This window comes from Fukomys damarensis, unplaced genomic scaffold (assembly GCF_012274545.1).
Source record: "Fukomys damarensis isolate Sample0158 unplaced genomic scaffold, DMR_v1.0_HiC HiC_scaffold_30, whole genome shotgun sequence".
Lineage (NCBI taxonomy): Eukaryota > Metazoa > Chordata > Mammalia > Rodentia > Bathyergidae > Fukomys > Fukomys damarensis.
This window is the reverse complement of record NW_022900942.1, coordinates 34121527-34134144: the sequence shown is the minus strand read 5'-3', so window position 1 is coordinate 34134144 and position 12618 is coordinate 34121527. Positions and strand designations below refer to the sequence as shown.

Sequence of the window (12618 nt, the reverse complement as noted above, 5' to 3'; positions counted from 1 at the left end):
TGAGCCATTTCACACTAAAAACATCTTTTCAGTCTTTTTAATCCTTGTGCTATCTTTTTAATTTTATTTCACATTTTCACATCTGCTTTTTCTTTTTGTTTGTTTGTTGTTGTTTTTTTTGTTGTTTGTTTTTGGTACCAGGGATTGAACTCAGGTCCTTGTGCTTGCGAGGCAGGCAGTGGAACCACTGAGCTAAATCCCTGGCCCTACATCTGCCTTTTTTATTCTGCAAGATGGAAAGCTTCTCTGGTATTTAAGTCTGTTTTTTGGCATCTGCATTTGGTTTTTTTATAATTGTTTTTTGTTTTGGTTTTTTTGAGACAGTCTCATTATGTAGTTCAGTTTGGGGTTGAACTTACTGTGTAATCTAGGCTGGCTGCAAACTCGCAACAATCCTCCTGCCTCAGCCTTTCAAATGCTGGATTACAGGTATGTGCTACCACACCCAGTTTACAGTGGATGGTTTATCTCAAGTCTTTTTAAAGCAAATCAGTAACATCTTACTATTCCATTCATAACTACTTCATTATATATCTGAAAAATTAAGTTAGTTAGTTTAGTAGTAGTGGGGATTGAAGTCAAGACCTTCCCCAGCCCTTTTTAAATGTTTTAGAGACAGTCTCACTGGTCCACGCTGGGCGGAAATTTGCCATCCTGCCTCAGCCTCCTAGAATTCCAGGAGGCATGTGCCACCACACTTGGCTTCTGAATTTTAAAAATGAAACTATAATACTGGAGATTCTGAAAAAGTATGTTAATTCAGTCTGTGCAACAGTTTTTTTTTTTTAATTCACAATATCTTTTTCTTAATCTAGACTTTTTTTTTTTTTTTTAATAGCTGCTTTCTGGAACTATGTCTTCCTTAGAGTGGCTTTTTTGTTGTGTGTGTGTGTGTGTGTGTGTGTGTGTTTTAACAAATTTCTAGTGGTTGTCCATTTATTTTAAGGAAAGATTATATTGAGTAAAATAGGGATTTTGCATGAATTCCTTTGCATTCATGTTTTGGTTTTCTTTATGGGTCTTTCACTGAATAGTTACCAGAAGGCTCTAGTTAAGATATGCCCAGTACATACACAGTATATATAGGTCAACATCAGAATGCATTTTACTCCTGTTGTCAAATTAAAGAAGGTATTTAACTTGTGAATAGCCTAGGGGTTTGCATATTATGTTCTTCTTTTCCCCTGTGTAGTAGTATTTGTCTCTTGTGTCTTAGTATTTATAGTAGAAACTTTCCTATCGTTGATAATTTCTTTCTAGAATTTGGCAATATTCAAACTTAACCTTTTCTATCAAGTAGTATTTCTGTGGCATAAAGGCATGAGCGCATGGAAGAAAATATTTCTTTGTTAATACTAATAAAGCCATTTTTCATTTTTCTTTTTTTTTTTTTTTTTTTTTTTTTTTTTTTTTCCGGTAGTAAGGATCAAACTCAGGATCTTGTGCTTGTCAGGCAGGTGAGGTGCCACTGAGTTATATCCCTGGCCCCAGTAAAGCCATTTTTAAAGTCATATTTTTATATTAAGGAATTTAACAGTTGATTACTTTTTTGTAGTATTTTACAGTCATAATTTTGTTAATAAAAGTTACACTCTAAATACCAACATGAAAAATTATCTGGCACTAGAAGTAAAAATGGACCTACAAACAGGATGATTGGATGTACATAAAGCATTAAAAACCTAACACCCTGATATGTTGGAATTACCCGTCCAGCTACTATAACAGCTGGATGGAATTTTGAAACAAAGCAAACAACCTGTAAAAGATCAGAGGGCTAAAAAATACTGCAAAATTCTGGATCAAGATTGGGAAGAGAACAAGAGCTGAGTGGAGCCAGGATTTGAAAAGGAACCTAGTTAGTAACTCCCACCCTGAGGGACTATACAGTGGAATGAAAGTGTGGTTTACAGCAGCAGTAGATGATCCTGGAAACCTTAAGCTTTTGTTCTGGACTATGTGCCTGACAGAAGCAAACAAAATCTTCTCTGAAGTAATACTTAGTCTTCAAATTATTATTATTATAAAGAAATTTGCAAATACAACCCCCCCCCCCTTTTTTTTTTGGTACCAGGGATTGATCTCAGGTCCTTGCGCTTGCAAGGCAGGCCACCAAACCTCTGAGCTAAATCCCCAGCCCTGCAACCCCTTTTTTAAAAGTAATAATAATAGAAAATAAGAGGCCAGGTGTGGTGGCACACACCTGTAATCCCAGCTACTTGAGAGACTGAGGGAAGAGGATCACAAGTTTGAGGTCAGCCCTCAACAACTTAGCAAGACCCTGTCTCAAAGAGGGCTGGACATGTAGCTCCATACTCCCTGATAATGATGAGACACATAAAGACACATGACAACACAAGCCAAAGTCAGCAGAAACTGCCAGAAAAAGACATCCTAAAACTGTATGTAAGATAAGCACTATGAAATAAATATATTTATTTATTTATTATGCTTACAGAAATAAAAAGACAACCTTCAGCCAAAAAACTAGTAAATTCTAGAATTATAAAATATAAACTAAGGTAATCTTTTTTTTTTTTTTTTTTTTTTTTGGTACTGGGGAATCAAACTCGGGCCCTTGTGCTTGTGAGGCAGGCACCAGAACCACTGAGCTAAATCCCCAGCAAATTAAGGTAATCTAAATCAATAATAGACTAAATGAGTCTTGTAGCAAATTAGACTGAAAGAATCACCTGGAAAATATTTCAGAAGAAATAATAGAGAATGAAACATAGTGGGGATTTAGCTCAGTGGTTCTGCCACCTGCCTTGCAAGCACAAGGACCCAAGTTCAATTCCCAGTACCCCCCCAAAAAACAGAATGAAGCATAGAGATAAAAAGACTAATACAGGAAAAAAAGAGATGTGTCTTTACTTGATACATACTTTTGTTTTGTTTTGCTTTTGATACTGGGGATCGAACTCAGGACCTTGCACTTGTGAGGCAGGCAGTGGAACCACTGAGCTAAATCCCCAATCCTTTTACTTGATACCTTTTTAACTGAAGTCCCAGAAGAAAATGAGAGTAAGAATAAAGCAGAGACAACATTTGCAGGGTTTACGGATGATAATTTCTTAGACATGATTAATGATAACCAGTATTCAAGGAGCTCACTGAAACCTATACAGGACTGATAAAAAGAAATACATACGGGCCGGGGATTTAGCTCAGCGATTCGGTGGCCTGCCTTGCAAGCGCAAAGACCCGAGTTCAATCCCCAGTACCAAAAAAAAAAAAAAAAATACATACGTAGGAACCTCATTGAAGGCCCCAAACAATCACAACAAAGAGAAAAAATGCTTTCAAAGGAGCAATTGTTAGACTGACATCTGACTCCACAACAACAAGTACCAAAAAACAGTGAGATGATCTATTTATGCTGCATGTTGCTTACAGAAAATACCCACCAACCTAGAATTCCTAACACAGTGAAATGTCTTTCAAGAATTAAGGCAAGGAGCCAGGATTTAGCTCAGTGGTGCAAGCACAAGGTCCTGAGTTCAGTACCAAAAAAAAAAAAAAAAAATTATGGTAAAATGAACACATCTTAAGAAAACAGAATTTATCATCTACAGACTTGTATGAGAGAAAAGATCTTATTCTTTAAGCAAAGAGAAAATATTGTCAGAAACTCAGGGATGTAGGAAGGAATGTAGAGTAAAATAAGTTGTGAATAGGTGGATAAAATAAAAGGGATGTTGTTTATTGAGAGCCAGACAATAATGATGTTGTGTTTTGAAAAATACAGAGACAAAATGCACAACAATGCTTTCAGTTAAATAGAATTAAACTATTATTAAAGACTGTGGGGATTTAGCTCAGTGGTTCCACTGCCTGACTTGCAAGCACAAGGGGCTGAGTTCGATCTCCGGTACCAAAAAAAAAAGACTGTGTTGTCTACCAGGAAGACAAGTTAAAAATTAATGTAGAGTTCTGATAAGCAAAGGTTACATGCTATAGATTTCAGGGTAATCATGAGAATACTAGAAAAACTTCCAATTCCTGAAATGAATATTAAGGGATAAAATGAAATTATTATGTGTTTTCTTGTGGGGGTTGGTACTTAGAACTCTGGACCTTGTGCTTGTGAGGCAGGCAACAGAACCACTGAGCTAAATCCCCAGCTCAAAATGAAATTATTAAAAACCCAAAATGCAAGAAAGAGAAAAAGGAACATAGAATAGGCCAAAGACAGTCCATTGAGTCCCAAACATATAAGTGCATACATTAAATGTAAATGGGCCAATGCTGATGTCCTTCTTAAAATATATAACAAAGACAGATAAGTAAATGAACAAATGAGGTGGGGAAGAAGGGAAAGGCAGGCTGGATTCACGTAATCCTGTTCTAATACCTTGGCAATCCAGTGATCGCCCTTTTCATCTCTGGGCAGTGATAGTAGGATACTCTTTAAATAGAACAGAAAATGTCTAGACAATGAGGTACTAGACACAGCTTTGAATACAGAGGTGCCAGAAGTAGTAAGATGAAAGAAAGCCAGGTCATTCTACGATGATCCTCTGAGTAGATGATCCCTTGTGCTCATAGCTAACAACCTTTTTAAATTTTTATTTATTAATTTATTTATGCCTCATAACCTTAAATGTCAGAAATGCTTGCTGGGCATGGTGGCGCATACCTGTAATTCCTGTACTATAGGCTGAAGCAGGAGGATCACTGCAAGTTTGAAGCTGTCCTGGGCTACATGGTGAAGTCAAGGCCAGCGTGAACTACAGAGTGAGACACTGTCCCAAAAAAAAATGCTCAGATTACTGGTCATCTAAGGAAAGTCTCTTACAAGAAAGATTGATTTCATAAAAGAAAACAAAATGATCAATATTGTCATTGAGACAAATACTATTACATTCTAAAATAAGACAAAATTTTGTTTAAATTTCAGGACAAAAAAATAAAAATAGGAGGAAAACTATCATCAAAGACTTTACAAACATTTCTAAAAAGGGAAAGATTCAGATTTTCCAATAGGAAAGGTTCACTACTAAATGTCAAACATGGTGGATAAAAGTGTACCTCAAGACACATGAAATTTCTGGATATCAGATACAAAAACAAAGAACCTACACCTGCTGTCTGAAGTAAAACATAAAACAATCACCAAAAAAGGGCATGGGATCAGATTGATACTGCACTTGTCTGTCACCAGCACTGCAAGCTAAGATGTGTTGGAATGGTACTCAGCATTCTGGGGGAAAATTATTTCCAGAGTAGAATTCCAAACACAGACAGACTATCACACAAGTAGAAAGATGTAAACACGTTAGAAATATAGGGTTTCAAGAAAATATATTTTACATGTACTGTTTTTTAGAAAACCACAGGAAAATTTGCCCACCAGAGAGAATTAACAAAAAACTAGGAAGACTGGGACTTAGGAAAAGGACTGAGGGCTGGGGATGTAGCTCAGTGGTTCTGCCTCCTGTCTCACAAGCACAAGGACCCGAGTTCGATCCCCAGTACCAAAAGCGAAAGGACTCAAAAAGAAGCAGAGTCCCTGTTTTAGTTACTTTCTCATTGCTGAGACAAAATACCTGATACCTACAAGTTAAAGGTGGAGACATTTATTTTGGCTCACAGTTGCAAGAGGTTTCAGTCCATAGTCAGCTGGCTCTATGACAGGGCAGCATGACAGGCAGGAAGCAGCAAGGGATCATGGGACATACTTCTAGGCCATACCCAGGCCATACTCCCATTGACCCACCTCTTCTCACCAGGCTTCACCTTCCAACGTCACTCCCATAATAAACCCACCAGTGGATTAATCCAGTCACACACCATAATCCATATCACACTCATGATCAAGTCACCTCCCAAAAGCCTCACCTGTAAGTGTGTGAGGCTTTGAGGGAATATCTAGATATAAACCATAGCAGTCTCCATGCTGTTAACAGGATTTCCAGGATGACAGCTCCACATCTGAAATGGAGAACAATCTGGCCAGACAGGATCTTTGGCAGAGGTTTACAATAAAGGATAAAATTAGTGCCAGGCATGGTGGTGCACACCTGTAATCCCAGCACTCAGGAGGCTGAGGCAGGAGGATCGCTGTGAGTTCGAGACCAGCCTGGGCTACATAGTGAGTTCCAGGTCAGTCTCAACTACATAGTGAGACCCTGTCTCAAAAAACCAAAAAAAAAAAAAAAAAAAAAAAAGAGGATAAAATTAGAGAATATATGAAGTACCAAAATGGAAGAAGATTTAGATAATGAGGGAATGTTCTAGGATTAAGTAATGTTAAATACTTAAAAACTCTAAAGAGAAAAAATGGATAATAAAACGGAAAACAAAAAGTTATGTAGAAGAAAAGTAATTACATTACAATATTAATGCATGGTTCGGTTATGAATAGTACTTATGAGGTCATTATAAGCACTGAATGTTAATTGAACCAAATTATGTTCTAACTATACTGTATTGGGAAGAACAGAGAAGGCTGAAATAGATAAGTAAGTGCTTATTTCCCACAAGAAGGAATCAGTGAGTGCTAAAACAAAAATTAGAAGAAATATAAGTGAGTTAAAAGTGACAGATATTAAAATAACCAGCTAAAATAATTGAAAGCAGTTGCCCCTTTTGAGTAAGAAGTGGAGGGTTAGAGGTCTGATGTTTTTTATAACAAGAGCTGATAATTGTGTGCATTTGTATTTTTGATAAATGTAAAAGCTGAATTGAGAAAAGCCACTTATTTTTTTTTAATTCTTTTTTTTTTTTAATTTTATTGAGTTTATTGGTACATTTTAGGGATACAGTACAGTTACATTCATTGTTGGGATCATGTACCTTTACATGGCAAGTCTTGATTCTCATTTTTTCCCCTTACCTCTGCCCTCCCTTCACCCCCTCCTCCCCTCCCCATCTACAAACACTTTATTTTCATCTTTTCATTCTCTCACATTTTTTTCTTTTCCCTTTTTTGTTCTTCCCCTACGCATCACACCTTCCCTACACCTTTAGCGCCTTTCTTCCCATTTCTCAAAGAGCTTGGACTGGAGATTCCATTTGACCCAGCCATCCCTCTGCTGGGTATCTTTCCAAGAGAACTAAAAGAATCATATCACAGAGAAGTATGTGCACCCATGTTTATAGCGGCACAGTTTGTAATTGCTAAATCTTGGAAACAACCTATTTGCCCATCCGTTGGAAACTGGATAAAGAAGTTGTGGTTTTTCTATAAAATGGAATATTACTCAGCCATAAAGAGCGAGAGAATAGATTCATTCATAGGAAAATGGATACATAGTGAAGATATACTCCTAAGTGAAATAAATAAGTCACACATGTGTAAATACCAAATAGTTTCCCTGGTGTGAATATTCTGCAACAATGCATAAGATTCTAATAAGATTACTGACAGTTAGAAATGGGAAGAAAAGCCACTTATTTTTAAAATTGTTTCTTTAGAGAATAAGTTAATAAGGATTATTTGATTTAACTCAGGTTTTGGCTTTCTTTTAGGAGGCTGTTTGGAATAGGGGTTGATTACCATTTATTAGCCTCAGATTAGGAATTCAGTTCCTAAAAGTCACCTTAGTAAATAAACTATTTAAAATGTATTCTAGGTGTGGCTTTAGCTGTCATTCTCTGTCACACCCGACATATCAGTGACAATGTTTTCCTTGAAGCTGCAAAGGTAAATGTTTTAAGTATTTATTTTATAAAGATGGATAGGTTTTAAAAACAAAGTATGGGTTAAATCTGTCTTATTAATGAAACAGAAGTTACGCATTCAGTACTTTTTGATTTGCATGTCTACTTTTGCATTATATTGATTTTTTTAAATCATAACTTTTTAAATGTTTGATTATATGCTATGAATCATACCTTAAACTAAGTTTCATGTTGTATATATGTGTATATGTATATATGAAGGTAGGATTATGACAGCATAGATAAAACATAACTCCTTCCATATATATACTTTTTTTGGTACTGGTGATTGACCTCAGGACCTTGCGCTTGCAAGACAGGCATGGTGCCACTGAGCTAAATCCCTGGCCCTCCTTCCCTATTTTTAGTGAACACGTACTGGTATTATTTGGAGTGCTGGTTTGTTGGAGCTCCAGACTTTGCAATAGAAGTTCTCAAGAACTAATATTAATAAAAAACACTGATGTTTATTTTCTGAGTAGCTATGTAATTATGCCAAGCTTTGTATGAATTAAATAAAATATATCAATAAGTCTTTAAGCTTGGCTATTTCTTTGTTGTTACTGAACAGTTTTAATGCCTACAGTAGAATAAGAATTTGGTTACCTGTATTTTTCGGTTTCCCCAGTGCTTTTCCATTTTACTAAATCCTTCTGTTATTTAAACAAACAAAAGTAAAATGTTGGCTTTCTTTTCAGGCACTGACAAGTCAATTGACAAATGAAGAGTTAGCCCAGGGGAGACTTTACCCACCACTTGCTAATATTCAGGAAGTTTCTGTTAACATTGCTATTAAAGTAAGTAATGTATACCTTTCACATAAATAATAATGACATTTTCTATTGCAAGTTACACAAGTCATTGGAGATAAATTTGAAACATTTACAAAGGTACAAATAAGAAATTTTAGGTTACCCATATTCTTATCACCAGAATGCAATACACATCATTATTTTGGGTTTGTTGCTTTCTAGTCTTTTTTTTTTTCTTTGAAAACACATAATATGATACATACCTGCATGTAATCACCTGTGCCTATTTTTATAATTGGTTTCTTACTGCACTTTTCCATTTAATAGATTGTCTTTACCTTGTAAGTTAATAATTCTCCAAAAGAGTTAAAGACATCATATTACAGTAGTATATGCATACTCATTTTTATAGCAACACAATTCATAATAAATAAATCTTGGAAACAGCCTATATGTCCATCAACAGATGGATAAAGTGTAGAATTTTTATACAATGGAGTACTACTGTGCCACAAAGAAGAATAAACTTGAGTCTTTTGCAGGAAAATGGATGCACCCTGAGACCATGTTAAGTGATTTAATTAGACACAATAAGATTCAGTATGGCATGATTTGTTATATGAGGAACCCAAAGTATAAATAATTAAAGAGCAAAGTAAAAGATAGATAAGAGGAAGTAGGGAAATAGATCTTTTGCAAAAGGGAAGAAGACCAAGAGATGAGGGAGTGGGGAGGGAGGTGAGGGAAAGGGAATTTAAAAAAGAGGATGTGTTATGTACATGTACCAACTCCCCATAATGAATGTAATCATTATGTGCTGCAAGCATTTACTAATAAGTTTTAAAAGTCAGTAATATCCCAAAATAGTAATAGTTCTTATTATTCTCATGTGTAGTCATTAATGGTGCATGGTATTATCTGTTACATCATAATTTTTTAAATAATTTCTCTTTTTGAACATTTAAGTGTCTTTATTACTACACATGTTATAGTGAACATCCTCTGTATAGGTAAATATGTCCATTTGTGGTGGCTTTTGTGTTTTGTTGTTGTTTGCTTGATTGTTTTGAGTCTCACTGTGTAGTCCAGGCTGGTCTTGAACTCAGAATAACTCCTGCCTCAGGCAGGCATGGTGTCACATGCCTGCAATCTCAGCACTCTGGAGGCTGAAGCAGGAAGTTTATGTTCAAGGCCAGCCCGAGCTACATAGCGGGACCCTGTTTCAGAAAGCCAAAAAAAAGAAAACAGCCTCCTGCTTCAGCCTCCTTAATGCTGGGATTATGGATGTGCACTACCACCTCCAGCTTTGATGTAACATTTTTCTTCCCCGTTAAGTGTATTCATACATTTAAAGGAAACAGTTCAGTTATATTGATCATTGGGATCTTGTACCTTTACATGATATATTTTAGTTCTTATTTTTTCCCCATAACCCTGCCCTCCCTTCATCCCCTTCACCCTTCCCTATTTACAAATACTTTGTTTCCATTTCTTCCTTTTTTCACATTTTTTCTTTCCCTTCCCCTTCTCACTTCGCCATTAGCCCTTTTCTTCCTATTTCATATTATCAATTACACTGTTTGAACCTTATTTACACTTTTAGTTTCTCACACCAGAGAAATTATTTAGTATTTACTCAAGTGTGTCCTACTTGTCTCACTTGAGTATGGCCTCAACGTGCATCCATTTAGCTATTAACATCGCTAGTTTCTTATTCTTTACGGCTGAGTAGTACTTGATGTCACATTTTCAAATTAAATTGAAACAATTTTTTTATTTTTGAGTCATTCTCAGTCTCTACTTCTTAAAAGTCTTTCAATATATTTTGTTATTTTCTTCATGTGAATATGGCATGTCACTCTTTCTAAATATTTTAATATTTTTGTTATCCTATGAAGTTTTCTTCTTCCCATATTTTCTCACTGATCATTTCTTTTTCTTTCTTTTTTTTGGGGGGTGGGGGGAATGGGAGGAGACAGTCTTCCTGTGTAGTGCAGGCTGGCCTTGAACTCACAGCAATCCACCTGCCTCGGCCTCCCAAGTGCTAGGATTACAGACATGTGCCACGACACCTAGTCATCATTTCTAATATGCAGGAAAGTTATTCTTATTAACCAGTTTCTTTACTGAATGATCAATTATTTTAATAATTCTCTCATTTCTTTTGGAACTATTGTTCTGAATCATCTGCAAATTATTTTTAAAATGTATAACTAGTGAAGTAGGCTTATATTCTAAGATTTTCTTAAACAGGATAAGATCTGAAACTTATTATGCATATTTGCAACTTCTCTGTAGACAGTCTTTAAGTTTTTATCCTTTTGACTTTTAATGTTCTTTACATTATTTTGATGTTCACAACCTAAGCAAAGATTGGGAATTGGTAAAGGATAATATTTTTAGGGAATAACAGCCAGTCCTGTTTGAGCTAGAGTCTAATTTACAGGTAAGAAAATGGCATAAGAGAAGATTTTAAAGTTATATTACAGCTGTATACTAGTGCCAGGCTACGGAGTCATATTACCTTACTGTTGCAAAATACTTGAAGATTTTAGAACCTAGAATTAGTATGATAGAGTTCACTTTAGAATTTATAGAATTATAGTTGTAGTCAAAGCAGACTTTGGAAGGTCTTACTCTGTTACATTCAAATGAAAGGTAATCCCTGAGGTCATGGAAAGTGACCTGCTTGGAAGCCTAAGGGTATAGCTCTGTGACAGAATGCTTGCTTTGAGCAGGTTCAAGGTCTGGGGTTTGATCCCCCAGTACTACAAAGGAGAAAAAAAATCAGGGCCAGGGGTATAGCTCAGTGGGACCATACCAGCCTGGGAAGTGGTTCAATTCCCAGTACTGAAGGAGCGTGATGGAGAAAAAAGGAACCCTGCTTCAATTAGTATAGCTTCAAGGGCCTATTGTAGGTGGCATGTGTGAGAGTGTGTGCACGCGCGCACGCACACACACACACACACACACACACACCCCTTGTCTCCCTTCCTTAGAGAGCAGGGTAGAGAGTTTGCTGCTTCTTCAGTAGCATAGGTTTTCTTTTTTAGAAGAAAAGGTTCAGGAATGTAGGTAGGGCTTTGCATCTGTCTGTATCCCAACTTGTAAGCATTGATTATCCGCTTTTAGTTCTATGGGCTGGAGAATTTAACCACAGGGACAGGGCTGTGTGTGCTCCTCATGGTCACCACCTCATTTCCTGCATGCACACATGACCAACAGGAACTCTTCAATCTCATGTCTTGCCCTTAATCTTTGTTGTGTGTACCTCTGGAGATCTGTGGCTTACCAATTAGGGCAAACTACCCTATCCTTGTGTCAGGGGCTTGTGGCTAAAATACTAGCTAATGTTTACTTTTGTCAGCTCTTTAAAAATTTAGCTTACTGCCTACCTGCTTATGTAGTGGCCAGTACATCATCCTGTCTCATGCTCTGCAAGAGACAAGAGTTTTTGTTTTATTTTTTTCTTAGAGTGTCCTGTACCTCTTTTTATTCAGTTCTTGTAACAATTGATGCACTTTGCAGCTTTCTACATTTTAAGCAGAAATAAACATTCCTCTCCCCTTATATTTAAAAGAAAAACACTAAAAAATATAGGATAGGTGCTTCATGTGCAGAACAACAAGCAGAGTTTGTTACATGGAGCAGTGCTTTTCAAGCTGAAAAATACATCAAAATTACCTAGAGAGCTTGTTAAAGCAGAGCTCAGGGCCTTACTACCAATCTCTGGTAGTAAGAGACTTTGTAGGTCTGGGATGGAGGTTCTCTAAGTATGGGATAGAGCCCCCAAATTTGCATTTCCAGTAAATTCCCAGGCCACACTGATGCCCCTAGTCTGAAAACTTTGAGTATCATTGACATGGAGATCTTCATTCCACTTGGAGTTAGTGTGGCTGTCCCACCAGTGTCTTACATAGCATGGGATGACGAATTAGCTAAATGAGGGAACAGGGTATTCCATGCAGGGGACTTTCAAATGTGAGAGACTGTGGAGTTTATGTGGTACTATAACAAGTCCCATCTGTCTAGAAAATGGATGTAAAGGAGAGAAGTCAGCTGTGTATAGTGGCACATCACGTGGTCTCAACACCTAGGAGGCAGAGGTGGGAGGATGTTGAGTTTGAGGTCAACCTGGACTATACAGTGAATCCCAAGCCCGCCTTGAATAATACAGAGTGAGACACTCTCTTGGGGGTGG

At 36.8% G+C, this 12618-nt stretch overlaps 1 protein-coding gene across 7 annotated transcripts in view; it reads left to right on the top strand.

The window, feature by feature from the left end:
- Me2 (malic enzyme 2) overlaps positions 1–12618 on the top strand; it is a 76554-nt gene that overhangs the window by 54648 nt on the left and 9288 nt on the right. For 6 of the 7 annotated variants that reach the window (XM_010621731.3, XM_010621730.2, XM_033757601.1 and 3 more), the window contains exons 14-15: positions 7578–7648; positions 8364–8462. The exons of the other annotated variant lie outside the window; for it this stretch is intronic. In XM_010621731.3, the coding sequence (XP_010620033.1) occupies positions 7578–7648; positions 8364–8462 (170 nt within the window). The remainder of the gene's footprint in view (positions 1–7577; positions 7649–8363; positions 8463–12618) is intronic. 7 annotated transcript variants of the gene reach the window in all.